At 48.6% G+C, this 26,862-nt stretch overlaps 1 protein-coding gene across 8 annotated transcripts; it reads left to right on the forward strand.

Annotated features, from left to right (window-relative positions):
• Positions 1–12,410, forward strand: SLC38A7 (solute carrier family 38 member 7). Of its 8 annotated transcripts, none has more exons than XM_025447424.3 (12): positions 3–62; positions 653–793; positions 2,312–2,733; positions 3,386–3,584; positions 3,812–3,956; positions 5,044–5,142; positions 5,732–5,789; positions 6,005–6,119; positions 7,431–7,578; positions 7,941–8,140; positions 8,958–9,012; positions 10,402–12,410. In XM_025447424.3, the coding sequence occupies exons 3-12, from the start codon at positions 2,464–2,466 to the stop codon at positions 10,502–10,504; spliced, it is 1,392 nt and encodes a 463-aa protein (XP_025303209.1). In that variant the 5' UTR covers positions 3–62; positions 653–793; positions 2,312–2,463; the 3' UTR covers positions 10,505–12,410. The 8 variants fall into 8 exon arrangements, with proteins under 8 accessions (XP_025303212.1, XP_025303209.1, XP_025303210.1 ...); XM_025447425.3 differs by having other exon boundaries at positions 4–62; positions 656–793; XM_025447426.3 differs by having other exon boundaries at positions 56–324.
• Positions 12,411–26,862: the final 14,452 nt, after the last annotated feature.

A 26,862-nucleotide genomic window follows, 5' to 3' on the forward strand; every position in this document is an offset into this window, starting at 1 on the left:
CGGCGGTCATGTGACGGCTGCTCACGTGTCCCTGCCGCCGGCTCGGGTGTGAAGCGCTGTAGGTAGGTGGCAGGAGGACTGTGGAGGGTGGAAGCGTTCAGTGTCGGGGCCCCCGCTGCGGTGGGGTCCTGCCCACTCCCTGCAGGGCTCCGAAGCCAGGCGTCCTCGGCCTCCCGCCCGCCCTCGGCCAGCTTGGCCCCGCCGCAGCCCCGACCGACTGACTCCGCCTAGTGCTAGGCCCGGATCGCGTCCCAGAGCGCCTTCCTAGCTTACCTCACCGCAGCCCCGTCGCCTTGCTTCGGGCCTGGGCATCCTACCCTCCGGGTACGCCCTGACCCACCTCCCTATGCAGCCCACCCCGCGTATCTCTGGGATCCAGCCCCCCGGCTGTACAGGGAACCCGCTCCGATTGGGATCTCCGGGGGCCCACGGCAATGGTTACAGCTCTGGCCTGAGCCTGTGCACATCAGGCTTCTAGTTCTGGTTCTGCCAACTACCTGCTGTGACATTAGTCTAGCCCTTTTCCTTCACTGGGCCTGTTCCCCTGACCTATCTGGTGCTCCCATTCTGTGAGTTAGCGTCAGAGCTGCTCGGTTCCCTTCACTCTGCTGACCAGCCCAGAAACAGCTCAAACTCTTCCTCCTGCTGACAGCAGGTTTTAGGTGAAGTTTTGAGAAAGAATAAATTGGTGCCATAGAGGGAAGTGAGGAAAATCAGATCCCAGATCTTTGGGGAGAAAGACCTGTAAGGAGCAACACACCCTCCACCGTAGGCCATCAGGTGGAAAAAGCAGGTAAGCTGGGGGTTGTGGAGCTGAGGATGTTTTGAGGAAGAAGAGCTGAGAGCTCTTGGACCAGTGCTGAGACTTCTGTGTCTGAGATGTAAGCGGGGTGAAAGCGGAGGTCTCACAGCTCTGGGAGTGCTGACTTTGCAAGGCTCTCCTTGGAGCCAGATGGAAAGCTGGGAGCCCAAATCTCTACCTCCACTACTCACAGCTTTGATTTTTTTGGCTGAGTTACTGGTTGGGTAACAGGTTGCATAGGAGGAAGCCCTGTGGCATCAGATTGATATTTCTGGACTTGGAGGCAGCAGAGAGGTATTTCCTCTGGAACTGGGTCCCCTGGTTGCATCCTTGGTGACAGTTGTCTGAGAGCGCCCCCACTCTTCCTTTTCCCTCTCACGAGTGTACGATTCCTACCTTTGTTCAGCCATCACCAGAAGGAGAAATAGGAAGCATCTGACTACCTACCTAAGCTTCTCATTAGCCATTCTAAATGTATTGAGGGCATCAAAGGGATGTCTCTCTGATGGGCGGTGGTTAGATCAGTGCTGCAAGAGAAGAGTGAGAATTAGCCTTGAGTTTTGAAGGACTTCGAAGGCTATGCAGAATTTAGAGTCTGGACCAGAAAGAGGTATGTTGGACTGTAATTCACTGAAATAACCACAGTTGGGACGCATAGGTGGCTCGGTGGTTGAGCTTCTGCCTTAGACTCAGGTCATGGTCCCAGGGTCCTGGGATCGAGTCCCGTGTCGGGCTCCCTGCAGGGAGCCTGCTTCTCCCTCTGCCTGTGTCTCTGCCCCTCTCTCTATATCTCTCTCTCTCTCTCTCTCTCTCTCTCTTTCTCTCTCTCATGAATAAATTAATAAAATATTTTTTTAAAATACCTACAGTTCTAGCTGAGGGCTGCTCTTGTGCAACCTTGTGAAGTGGAAACAGGCTGGGAAGCCAGATAAATTTAGATCCAAATCCTGCTCTTCCTCTTGCTAATATGTGACCCTAGGTCAGCTATACAATCTCAATGAACCTTAGGACCACTGTGGTATGGGACACCTGGGTGCCTCAGTGATTGAGTGTCTGTCTTTGGCTCAGGGCATGATGCTGGGATCAAGTCCCACATTGGGCTCCCCGGGAAGCCTGCTTCTCCCTCTGCCTATGTCTCTGCCTCTCTCCATGTCTCTCATGAATAAATAAATAAGATGTTTTTAAAAAGGAAAGAAAAAGGACCACTGTGGTAAGGACTGAATGAGATAAGATATGTCTACGATACTCCTGCTTCTCTGTAGTGCTATAGTGTTAGTACCCCTCTCTTTAATGTTTATGTCTTATTGACCCTATGGGTCTGTAAGCCTGAAGCAAGCAGGATTTGCAGAGGATGTATTTCTGTCTCTGCCACCCTTCACTGTGGTACCCACTGCAGTGTTCTGCACAGAGGGACACCTGGGTTTGAATCTCAGCCATCTGACCTTGGGAATGTTGTTTCAGCTTTCTGTGCCCATCTCAGGATAACGGTAGTACCTGTCTCCCATCTAGGTTGAAAAGAGCTGGAGCTCACAGGCCTCCTAGGATAATAGTCCCAAACAGGCTGGTGCTGGTCTCCAGCTGAAGGCGTTCCCTCAGCTACCCAGGAGATGTGGTTGTGAGGCCAAATCCACAGACCCTGCGAGAAGAGGGCTCCCAGGGCCATGGCCCAGGTCAGCATCAACAGTGACCTTGGCGAGTGGGGCTCGAGCACGGACTCTGGGGAGCGGGCCCGTCTGCTGCAGAGTCCCTGTGTGGACACAGCCCCCAAGAGCGAAGGGGAGGCCTCTCCTGAGGGCCTGAGTAGAGGCACCACTTCCACAGTGGGGGCCATCTTTATCGTCGTCAATGCCTGCTTAGGTGCAGGGCTGCTCAACTTCCCCGCGGCCTTCAGCTCTGCAGGGGGTGTGGCAGCTGGTGTCACGCTGCAGATGGTGAGTATGCTGGCCCTTAGGGTGGAAATGCAGGTCAGGTGCTAGGCCAGGGCTCTGTACCTCAGAAGGGAGGTGCTGCATCCAAGATGGTCAGTGACACAGGTGACCACTCTCCCCACCCTCATACTTGGCAGACATTACTAATCTATTCCAGTGTTCTTTCCTCTGAGCCCAGATGAGGCTTCAGAAGGCCTCCCAGCAATCAGAGAAGTTTAGACACCAACTACATAATTAATTTTGTAGTTTACATCTAGAAAGTGGTCCCTTATGTGTTAGAACTACATGCTAAAATATTTACTGGTGAAATAATTCAATAGCCTGTATTTCCTTCCAAATAATCCAGAGTTCGAGGGGAAATAGCAGAAACAAGATAGGCCATGAATTGATTATTTTTGAAGCTGAGTGATGGGTGCATGGGAGTTCATGATACAATTCTGTCAAATCTTGGGTGTGTTCGAAATTTTCTACAAAACTTCTGTTTTGAAAGAAAACCTCAACTCGGCAGCATCCAGCAATCTGGTACAGTTGCCTACAGGATGCGACTCCTTTACCAAACTGGCTTTGGGCATTGGCCTGGTAAATACTGAACAAGACCCGGCTGCCCTTTGCAGCCGGGCCTTTCCCACACTCTCTGGCTCTGTGTTGCCTGCAGGGCATGCTGGTCTTCATCATCAGCGGCCTCGTCATCCTGGCCTACTGCTCCCAGGCCAGCAATGAGAGGACCTACCAGGAGGTGGTATGGGCCGTGTGTGGCAAGCTGACAGGAGTACTTTGTGAGGTGACCATTGCCATCTACACCTTCGGTACCTGCATCGCCTTCCTCATCATCATTGGGGACCAACAAGACAAGAGTGAGGCTCCCCATCAATACCTCCCCCTCGACCCTGGGGATCCCTGGGGGGAGGGAACGGGCATGAACAGCTGCCCAAGGCCTAGCCTGGATCCAGCATTCTTCTACAAATCCTGCCTTCTGGCTGCTGAGCCCATTAGACTGATGGAGGCCCTGAGGCTCACCAGAGCAGGAGGGTCACAGCCTATAGGAGCCTGGAGTGATATTCCCTCTTTCTTCCCTGTGCAGTTATAGCTGTGATGGCAAAGGAGCCGGAGGGGGGCGGCGGCAGCCCCTGGTACACAGACCGAAAGTTCACCATCAGCCTCACTGCCATCCTCTTCATCCTGCCCCTTTCCATCCCCAGAGAGATTGGCTTCCAGAAATATGCCAGGTTCGGAGACCCCACCTCAACCTGGGCCGGATGGAAGCTCTAATCACAGGCAGCTAGAGACTCAGGTGCTACTGGAGAAGTCCTCTCCTTCGGGGGCAGCAAGAGTGGGCAAGGCAGGGTGGACCAGGGCTTATGAGGCTTCCAGCCTAAGATTTACTTTTGTGTCAGCAACAAGCAAGACAGTGACCCTTTGCATCAGTGAGAGACTCAGCTCCAGATGTCCTTGTCAAAGGAAGAACAGATGATAATCAGGAGTGTGAGGGCAGCTTCCTGGCCAGGGCTGTGGTTTTCCCAGGGAGAGTGGGATATTTGATCATTTGGAATCGTTGAGCCTGGCCACATGCTCCATGCAGTTTGGTATGAAGGGAAAGGACTGGCTTCCTGGCTCAGAGTCAGAAAAGCTGTGTAATTCTGAGCTGTTTCCTGTGATCCATAATTGACAGGGTCATACTCAGCTGTCTCCTAAGGTCCCCTTTAATGTTGACATTCCAGTATTTGAATCTTCAACTCTTTTACCTCCAACGGCTCCTGGTTCTCAAGGGCCCTGCTTGCAGCTGTCACCAAGTGTGGGCTGCACTAATCAAAGTAACAGATGTGCTTTGAAGCCCAGACGTCTGAACTATGGAGCTGAACCAGTGCATTTCCTAATGGTCTGAAATGTTAGTCTCTTCCCCTCTTGAGGTCTTAGCTCCTTCCAAGCTGTGACCAGTTTCTCTAAAACTTATTTCTTTTTTTTAAGTTTATTTATTTCTACATACAGCATGGGGCTCAAACTCATGACCCCAGGATCAAGAGTCACATGCTCTTCTGACTGAGCCAGCCAGGCACCCCTCTAAAACCTATTTCTTGTGCATTTTTTTAAATCGTTGTTTGGGAATAAATAAATAAATAAATAAATAAATAAATAAATAAATAAATAAATAATAAATAAATAAATAAATAAATAAATAAATAAATGTTGTTTGGAATAGTCACCCAATTCATTCTGACACTATGGTCACTAGAGCTGAGGGTGGATACTCCTGGGGTGGAGTCAGAGAACATCTGGCACTGGAGAAGAGGAAGCTCAACCCATTCTTTCTGGCAGCTTCTTGAGCGTCGTGGGCACCTGGTACGTCACTGCCATCATTATCATCAAATATATCTGGCCAGATAAAGAGATGACCCCAGGGGACATCCTGACTAGGTGGGTAAGAACCCCTGGGGAACCCACCTCTTGGGCCCGTGGAGGTGCTGGCCACCATCAAAAGGCCACACAAGTGCTCTTCTCAGGCCTCGTTAGCTCACCAGAGCTTGACCCATTGGTCATTGTAGGAAGGAGGCAAGAGGTCCAGACCCAGGGAGACTTTGCCACCAATATCCAAAAGATGAGCCATCATGAGACTAGGCCCCTGCTTATGGAGCCTACCGTGGTGAACTTGGACATTTTTACAACTTGTGCTTATCTGTAATTTCTCTATCTTCTATACAGTATAAATCTGTTTTGTCATATAAAAAAAAAATCCTGTTTTTGAAGAGAAAAGGAAGCAAAAGCCCCAGTGCAGGATCCAGAAATTCCAGATTTTGGTCCCAGGAGGGTCTTCCAGAGCTTCACTTTAATGACCTGTGAAATGGAGATGCTCCCTCTCCCTGTTTCCAGACTTAGGGGGGTTGAACATGTGGAATAGTGGTTGGGGAGTGGGCATGGTGGGCTGAGTGAAGAATACGGGAACAAGCCACGGGTTGGTGGCTCTGGGGGGTTCACAGGCAGCAGATTCTTATGTGTTTGTCCACAGGCCAGCTTCCTGGGTAGCCGTATTCAATGCTATGCCCACCATCTGCTTCGGATTTCAGGTGCCAGTTGCAAGTTTCCTGTCGTCCTCTTAGCTCACTGCCCCCTCCCTGGGCTGGAATCCACATTACAGGGAGGATGGGGACATCCTGGGAAGAAAGAGTCAGGGCCCTGGGACATGTCCCTTTTCCCCGTGGCCTTTGTCCCCAAAGTACCTCCCTCTGGAAACTGAGGAAGGGGTCACTTCACCCCATAACCATGACCTTCACCCTAACAGTGCCATGTGAGCAGTGTGCCCGTCTTTAACAGCATGCAGCGGCCCAAGGTGAAGACCTGGGGTGGAGTGGTGACAGCCGCCATGGTCATAGCCCTCGCTGTCTACATGGGCACAGGTGAGTGCTCCCCTCTGAGGGCTGGGCTTGGAGTGCTCCTGGTTTCCCTTCTTGGCTCCAAGTCCCCTGGCCCAGCTCTTCTGGGGACAGCCCTGCACTCCCAGCATATCAGACACTTCCATAGGCATTGGCTTGACCCTGGGCTGCCTTGGGCCTCCTCTGTGGGCCCAAATGAGAGAGACATATTCATCCATTCACTCAGCAGCTTCAGTCAGTGCCTAGTAAGTGCCAGGAACTATTCCCAGCATGGAGGATGCCGTGAAGATTGACAGACATGGTTCTGCTCTCATGGAATTGACAATCTAGCTAAAGAGAGTCCTACAAGAGTAAATCAGGGATCAGTAAAGCATTCCAGGCAGTGGTGAGTGCCACCATGACAGTCAAACAGGGGAGATGTGAGTGGGACTGGAAAGGTGGTGACAGCTGCCATGGTTCGCAGGAAAGAAGTGGTTCACAGAAGGCTCCTCTCTGAAGGGGTGACATCTGGGGAGGCCCCAGTGGTGAGAAAGAGCCAGAATCTGAAGGGCTAGGAGAAGAGCATTCCAGACAGGCAGAAAATGCCAAGCCCCTGAGGCAGAGACAGAAAGGTCTGGAGTGGAGTGAGTTGGGAGCAAGTGGCAGGCAGTGAGGCCAGACAGGGGACTGATAGGTCCGATTGGGCCTGAGGACCGGGGGAACTAGAGAGGAAGCGTTTCAAGCAGGAGCATGTCTCAGCAAAAAATGGCTATGGGCGCCATGCGGGGAATGATTTAGATGACAGAGCAGGACAGAAGACCTTCCGCAGGTGTAATGGGGCCAGCACTGTCCTACCTCTGGAGACAAAGCCAGGAGCCAAAGAGGCAAATAGACAGAGTCCCTGTCCTTCTGGGGCTCGTGTTCTGGCTGGGGAGACACAGTGAACAAGTGTTAAAAAAAAAAAGAAATGCAGAGAGAGGCGTGCTCTGAGAAAAGTAGAGCTGGGTGATGTGAGTGAGTGCCCAGTGTCAGGAGCATCGTGGACACACAGGGTGGATACCTTCTCTGAGGAAGGGCTGTCTGGGCTGAGACCTGAACGCTGAGGGGATGTAGGTGTGAAGGGCTGGGCAGACAATATGAGTGTTGACACTCTGACACGGGAACGGGAACGAGAACGTGCTGGGCTAGCTCAAGATGACAAAGGTGGTGGTGCGGATGGGCTGTGAGGCCTCGGGTCCCAGCCTCCAGAGCTGCCCCAGGACGCTCCCCATCTGGTGTGCCACCCAGGAGTGAATGGCCGCCCCCCCTTCCCCTACCAGGGTTGCTCCTGCCCAGCCCTCTTGTCCCTGTCCTCAGGCATCTGTGGCTTCCTGACCTTTGGGGCTGCTGTGGATCCCGATGTGCTCCTGTCCTACCCCTCAGAGGACATGGCTGTGGCTGTTGCCCGCGCCTTCATCATCCTCAGCGTGCTCACCTCCTACCCCATCCTGCACTTCTGCGGGCGGTGAGCTCCCTCCTTACCCCATAGGGTGCTTCCTCTTCTCAGGGCTCACAAAAGCCCTTTGGACATGGTCCTTTGACCTTCTGTGAGTCCTTTCCTGAACACCTAGTCTTGTGGGTTCCCAGACCCTTCCTTTTCAGGAGAATCAGTGTCAGTTCCCAGGGGGCCAGGCCAGGCACTGAGCGTGTCACGTCCACCATCCCATCCAGTCTCCGTGGCAACCACGGGAAGAATCCTGTCAGGCCCACTTCACAGAACAGGAAACAGGCTTGGGAGCTTAGGGCCAGACCCCCAGTCCACCCACTCAGAGGCCTGGCTCCCTGAGCTGGAGGTAGGGGCCTCTGATCCACTGTCTTTGGGGGCAGGGCTGTAGTCGAAGGCCTATGGCTGCGCTACCAGGGGATGCCGGTGGAGGAGGACGTGGGGCGGGAGCGGCGGCGGCGTGTGCTGCAGACGCTGGTCTGGTTCCTGCTCACCCTGCTGCTGGCCCTCTTCATCCCTGACATCGGCAAGGTCATCTCGGTCATTGGAGGCCTGGCCGCCTGCTTCATCTTTGTCTTCCCAGGTGGGCACTCCCGGTACCCCCACAGCATTGGCCCCCAGGCTCTCCCAGCCTCAGTACCTCCCTTGCTTTCCTGCCTGAAGAACTACCACTAGTGCTTATTAATCACCCGACTTAGGCTCTGTGCTGACCCCTGCCCCTCCTGAAAAGAAGCTACAGGTGTTATCTCCACTTTGCTGGTGAGATGGGAGGAAGTTAACATACTCAAGTATTGAGTAACAGCTTTTCTGATGCAGGTCTGTCTGGGTGTGCAGCCTGCACTCATCACCTTTCATGCACATACTTGTTGCTGCCTGACTGTGAGGGGTTGAGCTGGTTCAGCCCATTATAGGCAAGACGGCCATGGGGTCTGGTGCAGAAGTCGGGAGACCTGTGTTTCAGACACGATTCTGCCGCCAGATCTCCAAGGAAGTGGTCTCGTGTGCCCAGCCACGAGTTCCGCCTATACCCAGCTTATTCCTCTCCAAGAGGCCAGCTTGAAAGCTGCTGCCACTTTGCCTGGACCAGGGGGACCACTTCTTAGAAGTAACTGGAAGGGCCCCGGGTATGGTGGGGGCTACTGCTATATTATCTTCCACGGCTGCCCTGTTAGCTCTGAGGTTCCTGTGCAGCCTAGGAGGTGCCTGTCAGATGCTGGCCTCTTCTGGAGGAGCAGATGCAAGGCCTCCAGCTGTGTGTGGATTGAGGACAGAGATGGAATATCTGGACGAGTACACAGAGGCCTTTGTCCATTCATTGCCACCACCTCTTGGTAAAGGGGGTGGGTGGGCCTGAGGGAAGGAGCCCACCTGAGTTCTTGGGGCCACCTCCTCTCTTCCAGGGCTGTGCCTCATTCAAGCCAAACTCTCTGAGATGGAAGAAGTAAAGCCAGCCAGGTAAAGCCGGGCACATCTATGGTTCTGTCAGGGAGGTGCTGGACAAGGGATGGTCCAGTAGGGGCAGGGAGGCTTAAAACAGGGAAGGATCAAGAGACTTGTATACTTAAACCTAAGAGTTTTCTAAATACAGTTTTAAAAGACCAGGTGGCACATGCTGCTTCCAACTGTTCAAATTGCTACTAAAGAACTTTAGAGAAAAGAGTGGAAGTCCTTCTTGCCCCCACAGCCGACTCCGCACTGTATCCTTTCTCCTGAGAGAGCTTTGTGTACATAAACGAGGCGTATGTATACACAAGCATGTGAGGTTGTGTGTCTAGTTTGGTTTTTCCAAGAATGGCTTCAGGCCAAAGTTTTCTACCACTTGCTTTCTTTCACTTAACCATGTGTCTTGGAGTTCACTCTGTGTCCGCACAAGAAGATCCGTCCACTTCTTCCCTTTTTTGAGGGCTGCAGAGGATTCTGTTTGGTGACTGTATGAATACTCTTAGACATGTACATCTTGGCACACCTGGTTTGAGGATCTTGGTAGGATCAATTCTTTGAAGGAAATTTCTGGATCATGGGAAATGCTCATTTTTACCTTTGCACATGGGTTCAAATTTCCCTCCAGAAAGGCAGTACCAGTCAGAGTTCTAGCAGCAGAGTGCTCACTTCTCCACATCCCTGCCAGTACTGTATAGAACAGGCTTTTAAATTACTGTTAGTCTGATAGATGAAAAACATGACATTGTTTTAATATCCACATTTCCTTGAATAGTACAGAGGTTGAAAACAGGTGGCTGCAAGCTTTTTTAAAAATTGTGCTAGTAATATTCATTATAGAAAACCTTAATAATACAAGTCTGAGGAAGAAAATTAAAGTCACCCTAAAAAAAAAAATAAAGTCACCCTAATCTCGATGCCCTGTTGTACCCTCTTAATTCCCTGTTGCTGTTTTTGATACATAGATTTACAGATGTCTGCTTTCTTTTGTAAATGAAGTGGATCATACTCCATGTGAACTGCTTTGTCCTGAACCTATTTCCATCAGAAGACATGTGTTCTAATCCTGGTTCTGTCCTTGGCTTACTATGACCAGTCAATAAATCCCATTAGGTCTTGGTCTTCTGGCCCATGGTCTAGGGATTACACACCTGGCCTCACATACCTTTATATGAAAAGTCACTTAGAAGTAGGAAGTGCTTAAAAAAAAAGAAGTAGGAAGTGCTCTACCCACAGGAGAAGTGGTATAATTACAATAATTAATTGTAAAGAAGTGGGATAAGTAATTACAGTAATTAACTGATATATATATGTATATATTGATATATATTGATATATATATAGAAGTCTGCAAAGTCAAGGGTAGGTTGACTGACTAGGTCCCTCTCTCCCTCTGCCCTACAGCTGGTGGGCGCTGGTCAGTTATGGTATCCTCTTGGTGACCCTGGGAGCCTTCATCTTCGGCCAGACCACAACCAACGCCATCTTTGTGGATCTCTTGGCGTAACAGCTGCCTCCCAGGCAACACATGGCCTTTGCCACTGAACCCAGGAGCCCATCTCTCAGAGCTGTGGGACCACTCTGAGTCCAGCATCATTCCCCTTTCCTGATGGGATGACATCTGGACATCCTTTTCCAGGGACAGTTTTGGAGTGAAATCAGGCCTCTTACCTCTGGACAGCTCAAACCCAGCTCCCCTCCTGCTCTCTGGTCCCAGCAGTGTGAGGATGCAGGGAGGAGGTCTCGTATCACAGAAGAACCTTCCCTGTCTGCCAGCTCTCAGCTTCTCCATGCCTGAAAAACATGGGTGAAGAGGGTCAGAACATCTCAGAAAAGAGAACCTGGCTTGACTTTCCTTTGGAGAAAGAGTGTGGGCAAAGGGCCACCGCCATCCTCCTCAGAGCAGCCTGTCCTGAGCAGGAACCATGCGTATTACTCTGAGACTCAGTGCCTGCTCCAGTTTGTCAGCCGCTTGGCCAACAGTGGCTTCTCTGGGATGGCAGCTTCCAAAGGTAGCACAAAAGTCATACAGATGCACAGAGGTAGATAGAGTCATGCCTCGTCCACCTCAGCCTGGGGCCTCTTTCCCCAAACCTGAGAGTCCAGGCATTCTTGTCGTCTTCTATCCCCAGACATCATCAAGTCTAATGTTTACAAACGGTGCCAGCCCGGCTCTGAAGCAGAGGCCAGGGGCCATACCGTGCCACCACGGTGCTGTGAGTACTCCTCAGTTAGCTTTTCCCTTGGCAGGAAGTCTACTTTGCTCTCTCAGATTCCAGATGTGCCCCGTGCTTCAGAGACACAGGGAGGGTGATAAGTCTGAGAACCTTTCAAACCCATGTAGGCTGGGCTGGTCAGTGTCAAGGTGAGCCTCTCTGATAACTTCTCTTTCAGTGACTGCTTCTCTTCTTTTTTTTTTTTTTTTTTTTCTTTTTTTTTTGACTGCTTCTCTTCTGCTGGCCTTCTGCTCACCTCTCCTTGTCAACCCTAGCAGGATAGCCCACAGAGAAGAACAGCTGAGTTGTCACTGACTGGGCAACATTTTCGTGTAGTCATGACAGTCTGGAAGTTTCCCTTCCAGTCCAGATCTTGTCTGTTCCCTCCCTCTGTCGTTTCTTCACTCCCTACTCCATTTTTCTGGTGCAGGCTTTCCTGCTCACATAAGACTGAGGGTAGGGGGTATGCAAGACCTTCTCTTGCCAGCTTTCTCAGCATCACAGGTCCACCAGGCTTGGCCTCAGCGGTCTGTCAATCACACTGAGGTCACACATGGATTGTGCCCCAGGTGGGGAGAAGAGGGACATTTCTTTCTAGGTCTGCAGTCCCACTTTTCCCTTTTTGGCTGCTCACTTTGACCAATCCCAGGCATTGAATCAGGCTTCCTCCACCTGGAACTCCCAACATATCCTTGGCCCCTTCTGCTCAAAACCTCTGTTCCAGGGGTGAGCAGGACCCCCACCCAGCACCCACCACTCAGGGCTGTGAGATCGCAGAAGCAGAGGCTGGCTGGCTGGCTGGTGGCCAGATAGACTTTTGCTCAGTTCCCAGACTGGATGACCTGCCTTTCCTCAGATCCACCCACAGCCCCTGGGGCCAGACCAGTGCTGCTGTGTTCTCTTAGCCTGTACTCAGCATCAGGCCCTTCCAGTGCCCATCCCTTCCAAGCTTAGGATGGTCCAGTCAGCAGGGCTGAACAGCTTCCTAATGTTGGATTTCAGCCGAGGGATGGAGGATGTGAGGGGAGTCATCACACAAAACAGACCAGTCAGGAAAAGGAGTGGAATCTGGCCACTTGGCCTAACCTCGGGAGCCCCCTGCTCTGCCCTCCCCTCCAGGGTATTTTACTGTTTCTTTTCTACTTGTACGCATTCATACCAGAGAGGGTGGTTAATAAAAAGAGGCTGTGCTGCTGAGCTGTGTGGCCTATGTCTGGTGCTGGGGACAGAATCCAAGCCACTGACAGCAGGAAAATAGGCTGCGGGGGTAGGGGTTGGGGTGGGGACTTTTGGCCTTATCGACTCTGACCCCTGTCTCAGGCATGAGTATTGCTATGTTCCCTTCACCAAGATGGGAGCATACAAGTGGTTCTAGATGCCTCCTCTTTCTTGCACATCCTACCAGCCCTTACCTGCCAACCTGACAGTTTGCCCTGGTCTCCCACAGCCACTGCCTTGTTTCAAGTCCTCCTGTCTTCCCCACACCATAGGCCTTCAGACTGGCCTCCATGCTGCAGGGCTCACTGACTTCACATTCTGCGATGAGCTTCAGACTCCTGCCTGAACAACCACCCTCATCCCTTCAGAGGCATGTGTTAAGCAGGCCCTGGTTGTCCTGGTTGTGAAGCCAGGCACTTTCCAGGGCTGCAAGATACTCAGCTGTATGCAGCTCCATTCTCAAACTGCTGTGTAAGACTGATACTAAGCAAGTGGTCACATAAGTACACACTTACAAATTGTGATAGGTGCCAAGAAGAGAATATACAGAATGTGGTGTTTGGGGGCCTGAAGTTTGGGGAGTGAGAGAAAGCTTCCTGGAGAAAGTGACATTTGAGCTGGCCTCTGGATGATGAGTAGGGATAAACTAAATGAAGAGAGATAGGGAAACCTTTCCAGACCATGGAAGCTGCATGTGCAAAAGCCCTGTGGGGAGGAATTTGGAATTCGGCACTTGATATTTGAAGAACTGAAAAGTGGCCATTGTCTGTGGGATTATCACGTGAGTGTAGGAGAGTCTTGCCTGGAGGGTCAAGTTTAACCAGCTTATCTCCCACCATGCTCCCTTTCCCTCCTGGTGGGAGTGGAGACTCTCCAGGGGGAAAATACTAATGAAGTGGCCCAGTACTTCTGAAGGGTTAGAGGGGTGAGACAGTTTCAGGCCATGTCTCACACGGGACTCTGGACACCAGAACTTGAGGTTTGGTTTCACTTTCTCTGAGTGAACAGAGAGAAGAAGAGGTTACGTCTATGCTAAAAGCAAACAATCATCCATTCATTCATGATACTCAAGACATTCCCAGTCTTGTTCACCTTACTTATAAGCACTTGATCATATATCCTCCATTACACTAAGCTCCATGGGAGCAAGGGCATATTTCTTGTTTTAAAAAAAAAAAAAAATTAGGGGCACCTGGGTGGTTCAGTTGCTGAAATGTTCAACTCTTGATTTCAGTTCAGGTCATGATCCCGGGCTGTGAGATGGAGCGGCACATCGGTTGGTGGGCTCTTTGCTCAGCATGGAGTCCGCTTAAGATTCTTTCTCCATCTGCCCCTCCCCACCCCCTCTCTCTCAAGAAAAAAAAAATTCAACTGAGTAAATCTGAAGATCTAATAAGGCTTTTATTAGGCAATTCATGAACTGGGCAGTATCCTATCCAAGTATAGAGAGGCTCCAAGGAGTTGTGCAAAATGGAAGGTTTTTATGGGAAGAGGAGTGGGACAAGCTGGTTATTAGCGAAAGAAAAGAACAGACTGCTTCAGGCAAAGTCACCTTCCCTTAAAGGGAAGGAGGGCAGGGAGCTTAGGTGGATTACTTCATCTTCCCTGGGGGATTGAGAGGCCCAGATGACAGATTGCCTCCTTGGTGCTGACCAGAAAATTCCTAACTGATCAGTTAAGACAGTTCTGGGGGAGGCTGAAACTGCATCTAAGTCTCATTTTGCTGCCTAGGGGCAAAGGACTCAACCTTGGGCCTTTGGTTTTTTTGAACACTTGTATCCATCTGGTATCTTAGCCCAGAGCCTTGAGCCTGGCACTTTAGTAAGCAAGTGTCCTATAGTTGTGGAGCAAATGATTGAATAGCAACAAATATTTGTGCATTCTTACCTTGTGCCAGCACTTCACCTGCATCCTCCTCATTTGATCTTTACAATAGCTCTGAAGACAAGGCTAAGAGAGATTATCACATAGTTTGCTCAGGGACATGCAGGTAGCAAAATTGGACTCAGCACTCATCATGCATAGATAAACAAGTGAGCAAAAGGCCCTCTCTAGTGGTTTCTGACCCCTGAAGGCAAGCTCTGGAACCTATGGTCCCCTTCCTTGCTGGTGCCGATGCCAGATCTGGGAACCCTTGGATCGTACTCCCAGCCAATCCATGTCAAGTGCTGGGATGCCTGCTGACTAGTGGCTCGGGGTAAATTGCTTCACCCCTCTGGGCTTCTGTTTTCCCAGTTCTAAAATCAGAATGATAATCACTGACCTTATTTACCTCCCGGGGAAAAAGGAGCCAATGTAGAGACAGTACATGAAAAACGACAGAAGTGCTTTGTAGCCAGAAATCCACATTCACAGAATAAATAGGAGAACTCAGTGTCTCCTCCAGAAGGCAAACTGGCATTTCCCTATCACTTCCTGGGAGTCAGAGTACTCCTCAACCTTTAAGGTACAGATAAAAATTTTTATCTCCTTAGGATACATATTCCAATTCAGCAAGTGTGGATTCAGGGAGCCTGCCTGAAGTCTGTATTGATGTGTGTTTTTTTTTTTTTTTTAAGGTTATTTATTATAGAGAATGAGGTGGGGAAGAGGCAGAAGGGGAGGAAGAGAGAGAACTCTAAGCAGACTAGACTCCTTGCTAAGCGCAGAGCCCCATTCAGGTCTCAGTCTCCTGACCCTGAGATCATGACCTAAGCCAAAACCAAGAGTCAGATGCTCACCAGACCGAGCCCCACAGGAGCCCTGAGAAGTCTGTATTGTTGATGCTCTAGTGTTGCCCATGCTCTGGTCCTTGGACCACACTTTCAGTAGCAGGGGACTGGTAGAGCAAAGCCTTTAGCCTCAGGACAGACCTGGGGTGGGTCTTAGCAATGCTTGTTACACTGTGGAAACTCATGAAATAAAAAAAAAAAGAGAAAGAAAGAGAAAGAAAGAAAGAAAGAAAGAAAGGAAGGAAGGAAGGAAGGAAGGAAGGAAGGAAGGAAGGAAGGAAGGAAGGAAGGAAGGAAGGAAGGAAGGAAGGAAGGAAGGAAGAAAGAAAAGAAAGAAAAGAAAGAAAGAAACTCATGAAATTAGTTCACTTATTTCAACCCTGTTTTTCTCAACTCTAAAGTGAGAATGATAGTGATGGTGCTCACCTTGTAGATGTAAATATTGTAAATTCAAGGACAGATGGCATAATAACATGTGAAGTGCCTGGAAGCTGGCAGGGGTTATGTGGATCATTTCCCTGTATGGAAGGAGTGTATGACTGCAGTTTCTTATTTTGGTCAACAGGGGTCATCTCTGTGTAATGTCTTCTTCGGAAAGCTGAGATTCCTGAACTCTGAGTCACTGGGGGTCCTGGTGATTTGGCTGCTGCCTGCTACCCATGAGTGATGCCCCTATATTGGGGTTAGGACCACCTCTAGATTCTGTCCTCCAGTTTAGTGGGGGAAGCAGGCCAAATAATCACAAAATCCAATTGTGTAGATTCATGTGCTAGATATAGATTAGAAGTTCCAAATCCAGATTTAGTAATAATTCACTGCTATGATACAATGAAAAACAAAATTCAGTAGGCATGGAAGAAGGCCAGAGACACTGTCTTGTGAAGGAACACTTTGTGTTTCCTTGGAGGGAATAGGCACAAGACTCATTCAGTCATTCTTCCATTAAACATGAAATTGATGTGTTTCCAGTCCAGCATATAAGAAGCTTGGGAGTGGCCACTCCATCCTAACAAGTAAAAAGCTACACACACTGAAAAGTTTACTTAAATCTGTAAGATATCAGATTACAGGTCACACCACTTCCCCCAAAACTGGAGACAATGACAGACACGTACAGGGCAGGAACTCACCAGCAGAAACCTGCACAGGAACCAGCACGAGCTTAGGGAAACCAGAAATATAACAGATAAATTGCAGGAGGCTCAGTGTGCACAAATCGGAGAGATAAAAACACAGGGGACCCAGTCATGGGAGTGAACTCACTTTTGTGCATTTTACCTTCTGGAGTTCTACAGGTTCTCATAGTTAACACCAGATAATCCTCTTAAGTTTCTAGGAGGGGAGAGTAGAAGAAACCATTTTTGAAATGTGCAAAGTGGTGTGTTCTTTCACAAGATCTGCCCTCAGGACGCCTGGGTGGCTCAGCAGTTGAACATCTCCCTTTGGGTCAGGTGATCCCGGGGTCCCAGGATTGAGTCCCATCTAGGGCTCCTCGCAAGGAGCCTGCTTCTCCCTCTGCCTGTGTCTCTGCCTCTCTCTGTGCGTCTCTCATGAATAAATAAATACAATCTTTAAAGAAAAATCCTGAAAGGGCTGGGGGTGGTTTGGGTAGGGAGGTGGGGAGAATACCTACAGAAAAGCAAAGATAAGAATTACATCTGACTTCTCCTCAGACACCATATAAGCATGAAAAGAATGGAGTGAAATATTTTAAATATTGAAAGAATTCTGTATCCTATGAAATTATCCTTCAGAAATGAAGGAGAGGGTGCTGGGTGACTCAGGTAAGTGTCCTACTCTTGGTCTCAGTTCAGGTCTTGATCTCAGGGTTGTTAGTTCAAGCTCTCCATTGGGCTCTATGCTAGATGTGGAGCCTACTTTAAAAAAAAATGAAAAAAAATAAAAAAATAAAAAAAATGAAAGAGAACTAAAGACTTTAATGGACAAACAAAAATTGAAGGAATTTGTTGCCAGTAGACTCGCCTTGAAAGAAGTGTTAAAAGAAGCTCTTTAGGGGCACTTGGGTGGCTCAGTGGTTGAGCGTCTGCCTTTGGATCAGGGCATGATCCTGAGATCCTGGGATCCAGTCCCACATTGGGCTCCCCGCAGGGAGCCTGCTTCTCCCTCTGCCTGTGTCTCTGCTTCTCTCTGTGTGTCTCTCATGAATAAAATTTAAAAAGAATAGCAGTGCCTACCTAGGTAGCTCAATGGTTAAGTGCCTGCCTTCAACTCAGGTCATGATCCTAGGGTCCTGGGATGGAGCCCCACATTGGGCTCCCTACTAGCAGGGATCTGCATCTCCCTCTCCCTCTGCTCCTTCCTCCACCCCACTCACGCTCGCTCTCTCTCAAGTAAATAAATAAAATTTTAAAAGTTAGAAAGAAAATGAAAGAGATATTACAATTATGAAACAAGAAAAGAATGCTTTAAAGAATAAGCAAAATAGGGGCACCTGGGTGGCCCAGTTCATAAAGTGTCCAACTCTTGTTTGCAGCTGGGCTATGGTCTCTCAGTCATAAGATCAAGCCCCAGGTCAGGCTCTGTGCTCAGCAGTCTACTTGGGATTCTCTGTCTCCCTCCCCTCAGGCCCTTTCCCTACCCACACCAGCTCTTGCTAAATAATGAATGAATGAATAAATAAATAAATAAGTAATTTTTAAAGAAGGAGCAAAATTAAAGTTAGCAACTAAAAATTAAAAGTGTGATAGCCTAATTTTTAAAAATCCAAGAAGAGGGACACCACGGGTAGTTCAGTGGTTGAGTGTCTGCCTTTGGCTCAGGTCATGACCCCGTGGTCCTGGGATTGAGTCCTGCATCAGGCTCTCTGCAGGGAGCTGCTCCTCCCTCTGTCTGTGTCTCTGCCTCTCCCTGTGTGTCTCTCATGAATAAATAAGTAAAATCTTTAAAAAAAAAATCCAAATTAGAGAGGCATCTGGCTGGCTCAGTAGGTAAAGAATGCTACTCTTGATCTCAGGGTTATAAGTTCATGATGTTCAAGCCCCACATTGGGTGTAAATAATACTTAAGTAAAATTTAAAAATAAAATTGGGGGATCCCTGGGTGGCTCAGTGGTTTAGTGCCTGCCTTCGGCCCAGGGTATGATCCTGGAGTCCTGGGATCAGGTCCCACATTGGGCTCCCTGCGTGGATCCTACTTCTCCCTCTGCCTGTGTCTCTGCCTCTCTCTCTGTGTCTCTCATGAATAAATAAAATCTTTTAAAAAATAATAAATAAAATTAAATAGGGGCACCTGGGTGGCTCATTCGTTTGAGCAATTGCCTCTTGGTTTTGACTCAGGTCATGATCCATGTTGAGCTTGGAGTTTGCTTGGGATTCTCTCTGCCTCTGCCCCTATCCCCACTCCCACTCTCTCGCTCTGAAATAAATAAATAAATCTTTTTTAAAAAATTAAGAAAGGAGGAAAGGACTTCAAGGTACAGGTATAAGAAAACTAAATCTTTAGTCAATAGTTACTGCTTTTAATTTTTAAATAAAGAAATAGCAGTATAAATACATTGTTTTAAAATATTGACACAAGGGGGAGTGCCCAGCTGGCTCAATTGATGGAATATTCAACTCTTGATCTCGGAGTTGTAAGTTCAAGCCCCACATTGGGTATAGAAATTACTTTAAAATAAAATACAATAAAATACTTAGATAAGGGGCATCTGGCTGACTCTGTCAATAAAGCATGTGACTCTTAATCTCAGGGCCATGAGTTTGAGCCCCATGGAAGGAACAGAGATTATAGCAAATAAATTAATTAATTAAATGTTTTTAAAAATAAAATACTGCGATAAATGCCATGAAAAACAGCTTAAAAGAGATGATTACGGGGAATAGGACTTGACAGGGGTGGGAAGAATTGGGACCAAGGACTACTGGCATTTGATATAAACTTTTTTTTTAAGATTTTATTTATTTATTCATGAGAGAGAGGCAGAGGCACAGGCAGAGGGAGAAGCAGGCTCCATGCAGGGAGCCCAATGCAGGACTGGATTCCCGGGACTCCAAGGATCACGACTGGAGCCGAAGGCAGATGCCCAACCACTGATCCACACAGGCATCCTGATTTTTTTTTTTTTTTTTTTAAGTAGGCTACCCACCCAGCGTGGAGCTGGAATTGATGACTCAGAGACCAAGACTCACATGATCTACCGACTGAGCCAGCCAAGAGCCCCAGCATTCTATGATTTTTTTTTTTTAAAACAAAATAAGGAGCAAGAGGTCTCTTACCAGGAATGGTGACAACTCAGAGGAGAGGAGTGCCCCTGAGCAGTGTTTCTGCCTCTGCTTCTTGTGCTCACGCTGGGGCCTCAGGGTTCAGAAATGCCTCACCGTTTTGTTTACTTACTTATTTTTTTTTTTTTTTTACAATTTCATTTGACCTCTGACAAAGGATTACTATATACAGGGAACTATTACAGGTCACCAAACTTTGGTTTTCAAACAAGAATTAACACTTTAGGAGCAGTTACCGGCCACTCTAGCTCAGATTCCTGCCAAGAAGTTTGGGAGCCATGCAGACTTGCAAAGTTCCTGCTGCGCATGCCCACGTGGAGATAGAAGGAAAGCTACAAAAAGCGGGAATAGGTGGGATGAGAGGACTCAAAAGCCTTTGCCGCTGTCTGAATGAGCCAAATAATAATAATAAAAAAAAAAGTAATCTCTAGCCCCTAGATCAGAATGGAGCTCACTGGCTTGTCAAAGCCGGCTGGTACTTGGGAACTCTCTTCCTGGAACTCAACTTCCTGGGTTGCAGCAGTGCCTTCAGCTCCCCATGTTATGGCATGCAGGTGTTCCCGGGGTCAGCTCCGAGAGGCCAGAAGGCACAAGCTCAAGTCTCATGTCCTCTACTGTAAATTCTCATTATATTGGGTGTCAAAGTAATTGGACCCTGTTCCCAGAAGTGTAGCATATTTTGTTTTTATCCTTAACCCTGGGAAGCCCTTGGGCTGACTCTTTTCTGTGGGCCCCAAAGGCTTCTGGCATGCTTCAGGGCATTGCCTCAACATCCTCCACCTCTACTCACCCTGCTGGGGGGCACATGGCTACCAGGGGTGTGATGCTGCCAACAGGAGCAACCTCTTGTGAACATACCAGTTCCACATGGCCACACTGTAAGTGGTTGGTCAGATGGGGTATAAGAGGGTGAAGAGCCATGCCCTGTGGTCTGGAGATAATTATTATAGGTATCACTTCTCTCCACCTTTACAACTAGTCCAATCCACCATCATCCATTGCCTGGACTATTATAATACACTTCTAATTTGGTGATTTTTTAAAAAAATATATTTAATTTATTTATTTGAGAGAGAGTGAGAGCATAAGTAGGGCAGAGAGGTGGCAGAGGAAGAGGGAGAAGCAGGCTTCCCACTGAGCAGGGAGCCAGACATGCAGCTCAATCCCAGGACCCCAGGATCATGACCTGAGCCAAAGGCAGATGCTTAATTGACTGAGCCACCCAGGTTCCCCCTAATTTGGTGATTCTGAAGCCACTGCCTTGGTCCCTCTGGCCAAACTTAGTAGTTTCTTTCTTTCCTTCTTTCTTTCTTTCTTTCTTTCTTTCTTTCTTTCTTTCTTTCTTTCTTTCTTCTTTCTTTCTTCTCTTTCTTTCTTCTTTCTTTCTTTCTTTCTTTCTTTCTTTCTTTCTTTCCTTCCTTCCTTCCTTCTTGATTTTATTTATTCATGAGAGACACAGAGACAGAGGCAGAGACACAGGCAGAGGGAGAACCAGGCTCCCTGCAAGGAGCCTGATGGGGGACTGGATCCTGGATCCCGGGATCATGCCCTGAGCCAAAGGCAGAAGCTCAACCGCTGAGCCACCCAAGCGTCCCTCCTTTTCTTTTCTTTTTTGCTTTTCTTTTCTTTTCTTTTAAGATTATGTGCATATCAAGACTGAGAGAAAGAAAACGAGCATGTGTACAGGAGCAGGAAGGGCAAGGGAGAGGAAGAGAGAGTCTGAAACTGACTCCACACCAGTGCAAGGTGGATGTTGCGTTCAATCCCATGACCTATGAAGTCATGACCTGACTGGCCAAAACCAAGAGTCGGACATTCAACTAATTGTGCCATTCAGGCATCCCCATTGTTTTTTTTTTTTTTAAGATTTTATTTATTTATTCATAGAGATGCAGAGAGAGAGAGGCAGAGTCACAGGCAGAGGGAGAAGCAGGCTCCACGCAGAGAGCCAGACGTGGGACTAGATTCAGGGTCTCCAGGATCACGCCCTTGGCTGCAGGCGGCGCTAAACCGCTGAGCCACCAGGGCTGCCCCAGGCATCCCCTTTGTAGTCTTTTTTTTAGCAAGCATGTTTAGCCCATGTGATTGATTAACTACCCCCCCCCCTTTTTTTTGTATTATCTATAGATCATGTATTGTTTCCTACAAGGACTTGGAACCAGACCCTCTGACACAACACCCACCCCCCCTTGCAGAACCTCTGAGAACCAAGATAACATCTGTAGCTGGCACCATGGAGTGCACATGCAATCAAGAAGTGTGACAGACCACTGTGCTCCCCTTTTACTGATTAACTGCCCTAAAATTCCTTTAAAAATCTCTGGGCCAGGCAGAAACGTCAAAGTTGGTGTTTTTTTTTGTTTTGTTTTGTTTTGTTTTTAATGAGAGTCACACAGAGAGAGAGAGAGAGAGAGAGGCAGAGACACAGGCAGAGGGAGAAGCAGGCTCCATGCACCGGGAGCCCGACGACGTGGGACTCGATCCCAGGTCTCCAGGATCGCGCCCTGGGCCAAAGGCAGGCGCTAAACCACTGCGCCACCCAGGGATCCCTCAAAGTTGGTTTTTGTTTTTTTTTTGTTTCTTTGTTTGTTTTTTAATTTTTTATTGGTGTTCAATTTACTAACATACAGAATAACCCCCCGTGCCCGTCACCCATTCACTCCCACCCCCCACCCTCCTCCCCTTCCACCACCCCTAGTTCGTTTCCCAGAGTTAGCAGTCTTTACGTTCTGTCTCCCTTTCTGATATTTCCCACACATTTCTTCTCCCTTTCCTTATATTCCCTTTCACTATTATTTATATTCCCCAAATGAATGAGAACATATAATGTTTGTCCTTCTCCGACTGACTTACTTCACTCAGCATAATACCAAAGTTGGTTTTTGGACAAGAGTTTGTCTTGCCCAGGTGGGCAGCCTCCTGAATAAAGCTCATATTCCTTTCCAATCAAAACTTGTCTCTTAAACAAAGCAAAACAAAACAAAACAAATCAAAACAAAACAGAAACCTTGTCTCTCTTGAGTACTAGCTTTTCCAACAGCTGGCATCTGAACTTGGATTTTCTGAAACAAATTTTTGCTGCCACCCTTCCTTTTGTATAGTCTCTTGTCCTTGCAATAGTCTTAAAACACATATCACCCTCAGCTCAAAATCTTCGATGGCTTCTCTTCTTACTAGGAGGAAACCCAGGGTCCTCATCCTGGCTAACAGGGCCCCACAGCCCTGGCTCCTCTGTGATCTCCCAATCGATCCCTCTCGTCCCCCTCCTCCACGGCCACTACCACCACCACTACCACCATCTCCACCACCAGAGCTCTGCCTCAGCCTCACCTGCAGACTCATGATATATGGGGAAAGGAGAGAAAATGAGTGGGAAATACCAGAGAGGAAGACAGAACATGAGAGACTCCTAACTCTGGGAAACGAACAAGTAGTAGTGGAAGGGGAGGTGGGTGGAGGGTTGGAGTGACTGGGTGACAGGCACTGAGGGGGGGACTCTTTTTTTTTTTTTTTTTTTTTATTTATGATAGAGAGAGAGAGAGAGGCAGAGACACAGGCAGAGGGAGAAGCAGGCTCCATGCACCAGGAGCCCGACGTGGGATTCGATCCCAGGTCTCCAGGATCACGCCCTGGGCCAAAGGCAGGCGCCAAACCGCTGCGCCACCCAGGGATCCCAGAGGGGGGGACTCTTGACAGGATGAGCACTGGGTGTGATACTGTATGTTGGCAAATCGAGCTCCAATTAAAAGATGTAGGGATCCCTGGGTGGCGCAGCGGTTTAGTGCCTGCCTTTGGCCCAGGGCGCGATCCTGGAGATCCGGGATCGAATCCCACGTCAGGCTCCCGGTGCATGGAGCCTGCTTCTCCCTCTGCCTGTGTCTCTGCCTCTCTCTCTCTCACTGTGTGCCTATCATAAAAAAAAAAAAAAAAAGATGTACAAAAAAATGAAAAATAGGGATCCCTGGGTGGCGCAGCGGTTTGGCGCCTGCCTTTGGCCCAGGGCGCCATCCTGGTAGACCCGGGATCGAATCCCACATCGGGGTCCCGGTGCATGGAACCTGCTTCTCCCTCTGCCTGTGTCTCTGCGCCTCTCTCTCTCTCTCTGTGACTATCATAAATAAATAAAAATTTAAAAAAATGAAAAATAAAAAATGTACAAAAAATAAGTTAAAAAAATAAAAATTGTATAATATGTAGATAAAAGAGCTAATCAGTTAAATCATTTGATTATCTGAGAAATGTGTTCACATAGATGAACAACTTTTTTTTTTTTTTTGAACAACTTTTTTTAAACTGAAAAGCATTATGAAATAGAGTGATAAAGGAAAAAAAAAAAGGTCTTTGCACTTTCTGGTCCCCTGCCTAGAACCCTCTGCCATGAGATTCCTGCCTGGCTTCCTCCCTCAGCTCATTAGGTCTCTGTTCATATCCTCTTCAAAGAGATCTCCCTAGACAAAAATAGGTGCCCATCTCCTTGTCACTCCATCAGCTTGTTCTGCTTCATTACTCTTCACAGCCTTTGATTCCCTAGCTCGCTTTATTTATTATTGTTTATCCCCTGCCCCTCCCTGTTTTAATGCAAGATCAGTGAATGCAGGGACTTACTTTTTTGCTGCTACCTTCTCAATGCCACACACAGGAGGCACCTAATGACTATGTGTTGAATACATGAACTTCTGTGCCTGGGACTAAGCACTTTCCATACTTCTTTTTTTTTTTAATTTTTTAGAGCATTTATTTATTTATTTATGATAGTCACAGAGAGAGAGAGAGAGAGAGAGAGGCAGAGACATAGGCAGAGACATAGGCAGAGGGAGAAGCAGGCTCCATGCACCGGGAGCCCGACATGGGATTTGATCCCGGGTCTCCAGGATCGCGCCCTGGGCCAAAGGCAGGCGCTAAACCTCTGCGCCACCCAGGGATCCCACTTTCCATACTTCATCTCACTTCACCCTCCAAAGAACCTCCACCGCAGGTGCTATTGTTACCATCATTTCACAGGTGAAGGAACCGAAGCTTAGAGAGGTGGTCTCCTAGCACAAGGTTGCCTAGGGTATAGAAGGCACTTTTACACAACAGGCTTGAGCAATGGGAAGCTGAGTGAGGCAAAGGGCCCACAGGGACGATGAGCTGAATGCAAGCAGGCTCATCAGGCAACCCTCCTCAAAATATCCACCACCCCTACCTGACCAATGGGCTACTTATAACCAGGCACAGATGCCAAAAGAGGAAATTCCGCATCCTCCCCACCAATAGCCTCCTCTACTGCCTCCTGGCAGCTTCTCTTTTGCCATCCAGCCTGCTGCTCCCTTGCAGTGTACTTGATAGATTTTTATCTCTTTGTTCTGACTTGGGTGGATTCTTTCATCGCCTGTGCCACCTGCCTCCACCCAATTGGCTCTCCCCCACATTTGGTGGCTCTCACAGGGCCCCTCTGCCCATCCTGGGACTTTCCCCCAGATTCTCCAGCAGTTTCTGGAGACTTCCTCTCCATGGACTGACTCTAGTATTCCTTGGGGAACTGACATTCTCCAGCTGAAGCTACTCCTCAGTGAAGTCCGAGGAGGAACCCGCCAGACCCACTGCTCCAAAAGGGTGAGGGTTTCCCCCTCTTGCCCTTTGGAGGGATCCTTTCCTCCTTCTTTCTCTTTTCAGCCCTTGCGTGGTCTAACCCTGCCACTCCCCAGACAACTGAAGATCTCTGGTGAGAGTGGCTCCCAGGTGTGGTCTGAGGTCTCATGGTGAGCAGATTGGACTGTCCCTGCCTGTGAGGGTGAAGGACCCCTTTCCTCCCACTCCATTCCTCCCAAGGCCTCTGTCCTCCAGTGTGTGGCTTCCTTGGCGGCAGCAGTCTGTCCAAGGTGAATCTGCACACATCCCGGACTCCGTTGGAACCCTTTCCTGATGCTGGCTGCCTTTCAGCCACTCTGCTTCTGTAGAGCCCTACCTTTTCTCCTTTGTTCCGCAGATCCAGCTGCCACCCTGATCTCTTGGCAAAATATGTTCCTAAGTGTCTGAGTGGTGAGTGTCCCCCTCCTTTTTTCAGACCTGGTTTGCTCAATGGTACTCACTTCCTTGTTGTAGGGGACATACCAGCAGGGATTCCAGTTACCATGTACCATGACCTTCCGCTGGTGGGCTGCCCTAGGAAGAGTCAGTTGCCCTGCAAAAGGTCCTTTCTCGGTCAGTGGGGTGCCCTGACTGAAATTGTGACCACTGGTTGGAGCTCTGTTCCCTTTAGTGCAACACCCCTTTGAGAATCAATAGCTGATCTTCCCCATGTTGGGACAAACCCCCTCTGTTCCTTTGGACTTGCCCTTGGGCTGTATTCTTTTTTTTTTTTTTAAGATTTTATTTATTTATTCATGAGAGACACAGAGAGAGGCAGAGACACAGGCAGTCTTCATGCAAGGAGACTAATGTGGGACTCAATCCTGGGACTCCAGGATCATGCTCTGGGCCGAAGGGAATTGCTCAACCACTGAACCACCCAGGCATTCCTCTTGGGCTGTATTCTTAAAAAGGAACAGGGATCCCTGGGTGGCTCAGCGGTTTAGCGCCTGCCTTTGGCCCAGGGCGCGATCCTGGAGATCCGGGATCGAATCCCACATCGGGCTCCCGGTGCATGGAGCCTGCTTCTCCCTCTGCCTATGTCTCTGCCTCTCTCTCTCTCTCTCTCTCTGTGTGACTATCATAAATAAATAAAAATTTTAAAAAAGATAAAAAAAAAAAAAGGAACACATCTCACACCACACACACACACACACACACACTGCTGCCTAAGGCCTAAGGAAAAATGTCTCATTTTTTTATATTACGTTTCCTGGCCCCAGTACAAAGTCCTAGATCAAAAAACAAACAAACAAACAAACAAACAAACAAAGTCCCAGATCAAGAGATAGGGCCCCTCCATGGAACTCTTTTTTTGTAATACAAATACAAGAAAATGTCCATCATTCGATTTCAACTGGCTTCCTCCCTTTGGGACCGTGCAACACAAAAGATGGTTTTCTTGGGAAGAAACCTAGTCAGGAGTCAGGGCTATTCTGGTTTCTTCCCTTCTTAGGATCCCAGGCTTCAAAACTTGTTCTCCTACTTATTGGTCCTCCCTCTTTAATTCTCTTTGTTAAATGTGTCTCTTCTAGAATCCAACAGCTTCACATAGGAGTGATGATTCAGTGGACTCCTGACCAGATCACTAGAGGATCTCCTCCCCCTAAAGACTGTGGACCTCACCACCAAGGAATTTCACTCAAACACCTACCAGCACATTAATATAATATCATGCTCTGTCTACAACTGTGCAGAACCCCTGATGGACCCACAAATTTAGGTAAGGACAGTATGCTCCCCTCTTCCCCGGGGAGGGAAGCCCCATTCAGCATTGCCCCATCCAGCATTGCCCCATCCAGCATTTCAGCGGCTCTAAAAATGAGACCTCTGCTCAAATGCCAAAGATTTGCCATTGTTGATCTGTCA

This window comes from Canis lupus, chromosome 2 (genome assembly GCF_003254725.2).
Source record: "Canis lupus dingo isolate Sandy chromosome 2, ASM325472v2, whole genome shotgun sequence".
Classification (NCBI taxonomy): Eukaryota; Metazoa; Chordata; class Mammalia; order Carnivora; family Canidae; genus Canis; species Canis lupus.

Excerpts from the sequence above, each read along its gene's own strand:
- SLC38A7 (XM_025447427.3), top strand. The coding sequence starts at position 2,464 with ATGGCCCAGGTCAGCATCAACAGTGACCTTGGCGAGTGGGGCTCGAGC. Across the intron at positions 3,585-3,811 it reads TGGGGACCAACAAGACAAGA|TTATAGCTGTGATGGCAAAG; the intron begins GTGAGGCTCCCC and ends TTCCCTGTGCAG. Across the intron at positions 6,120-7,430 it reads CGCTGTCTACATGGGCACAG|GCATCTGTGGCTTCCTGACC; the intron begins GTGAGTGCTCCC and ends CCCTGTCCTCAG.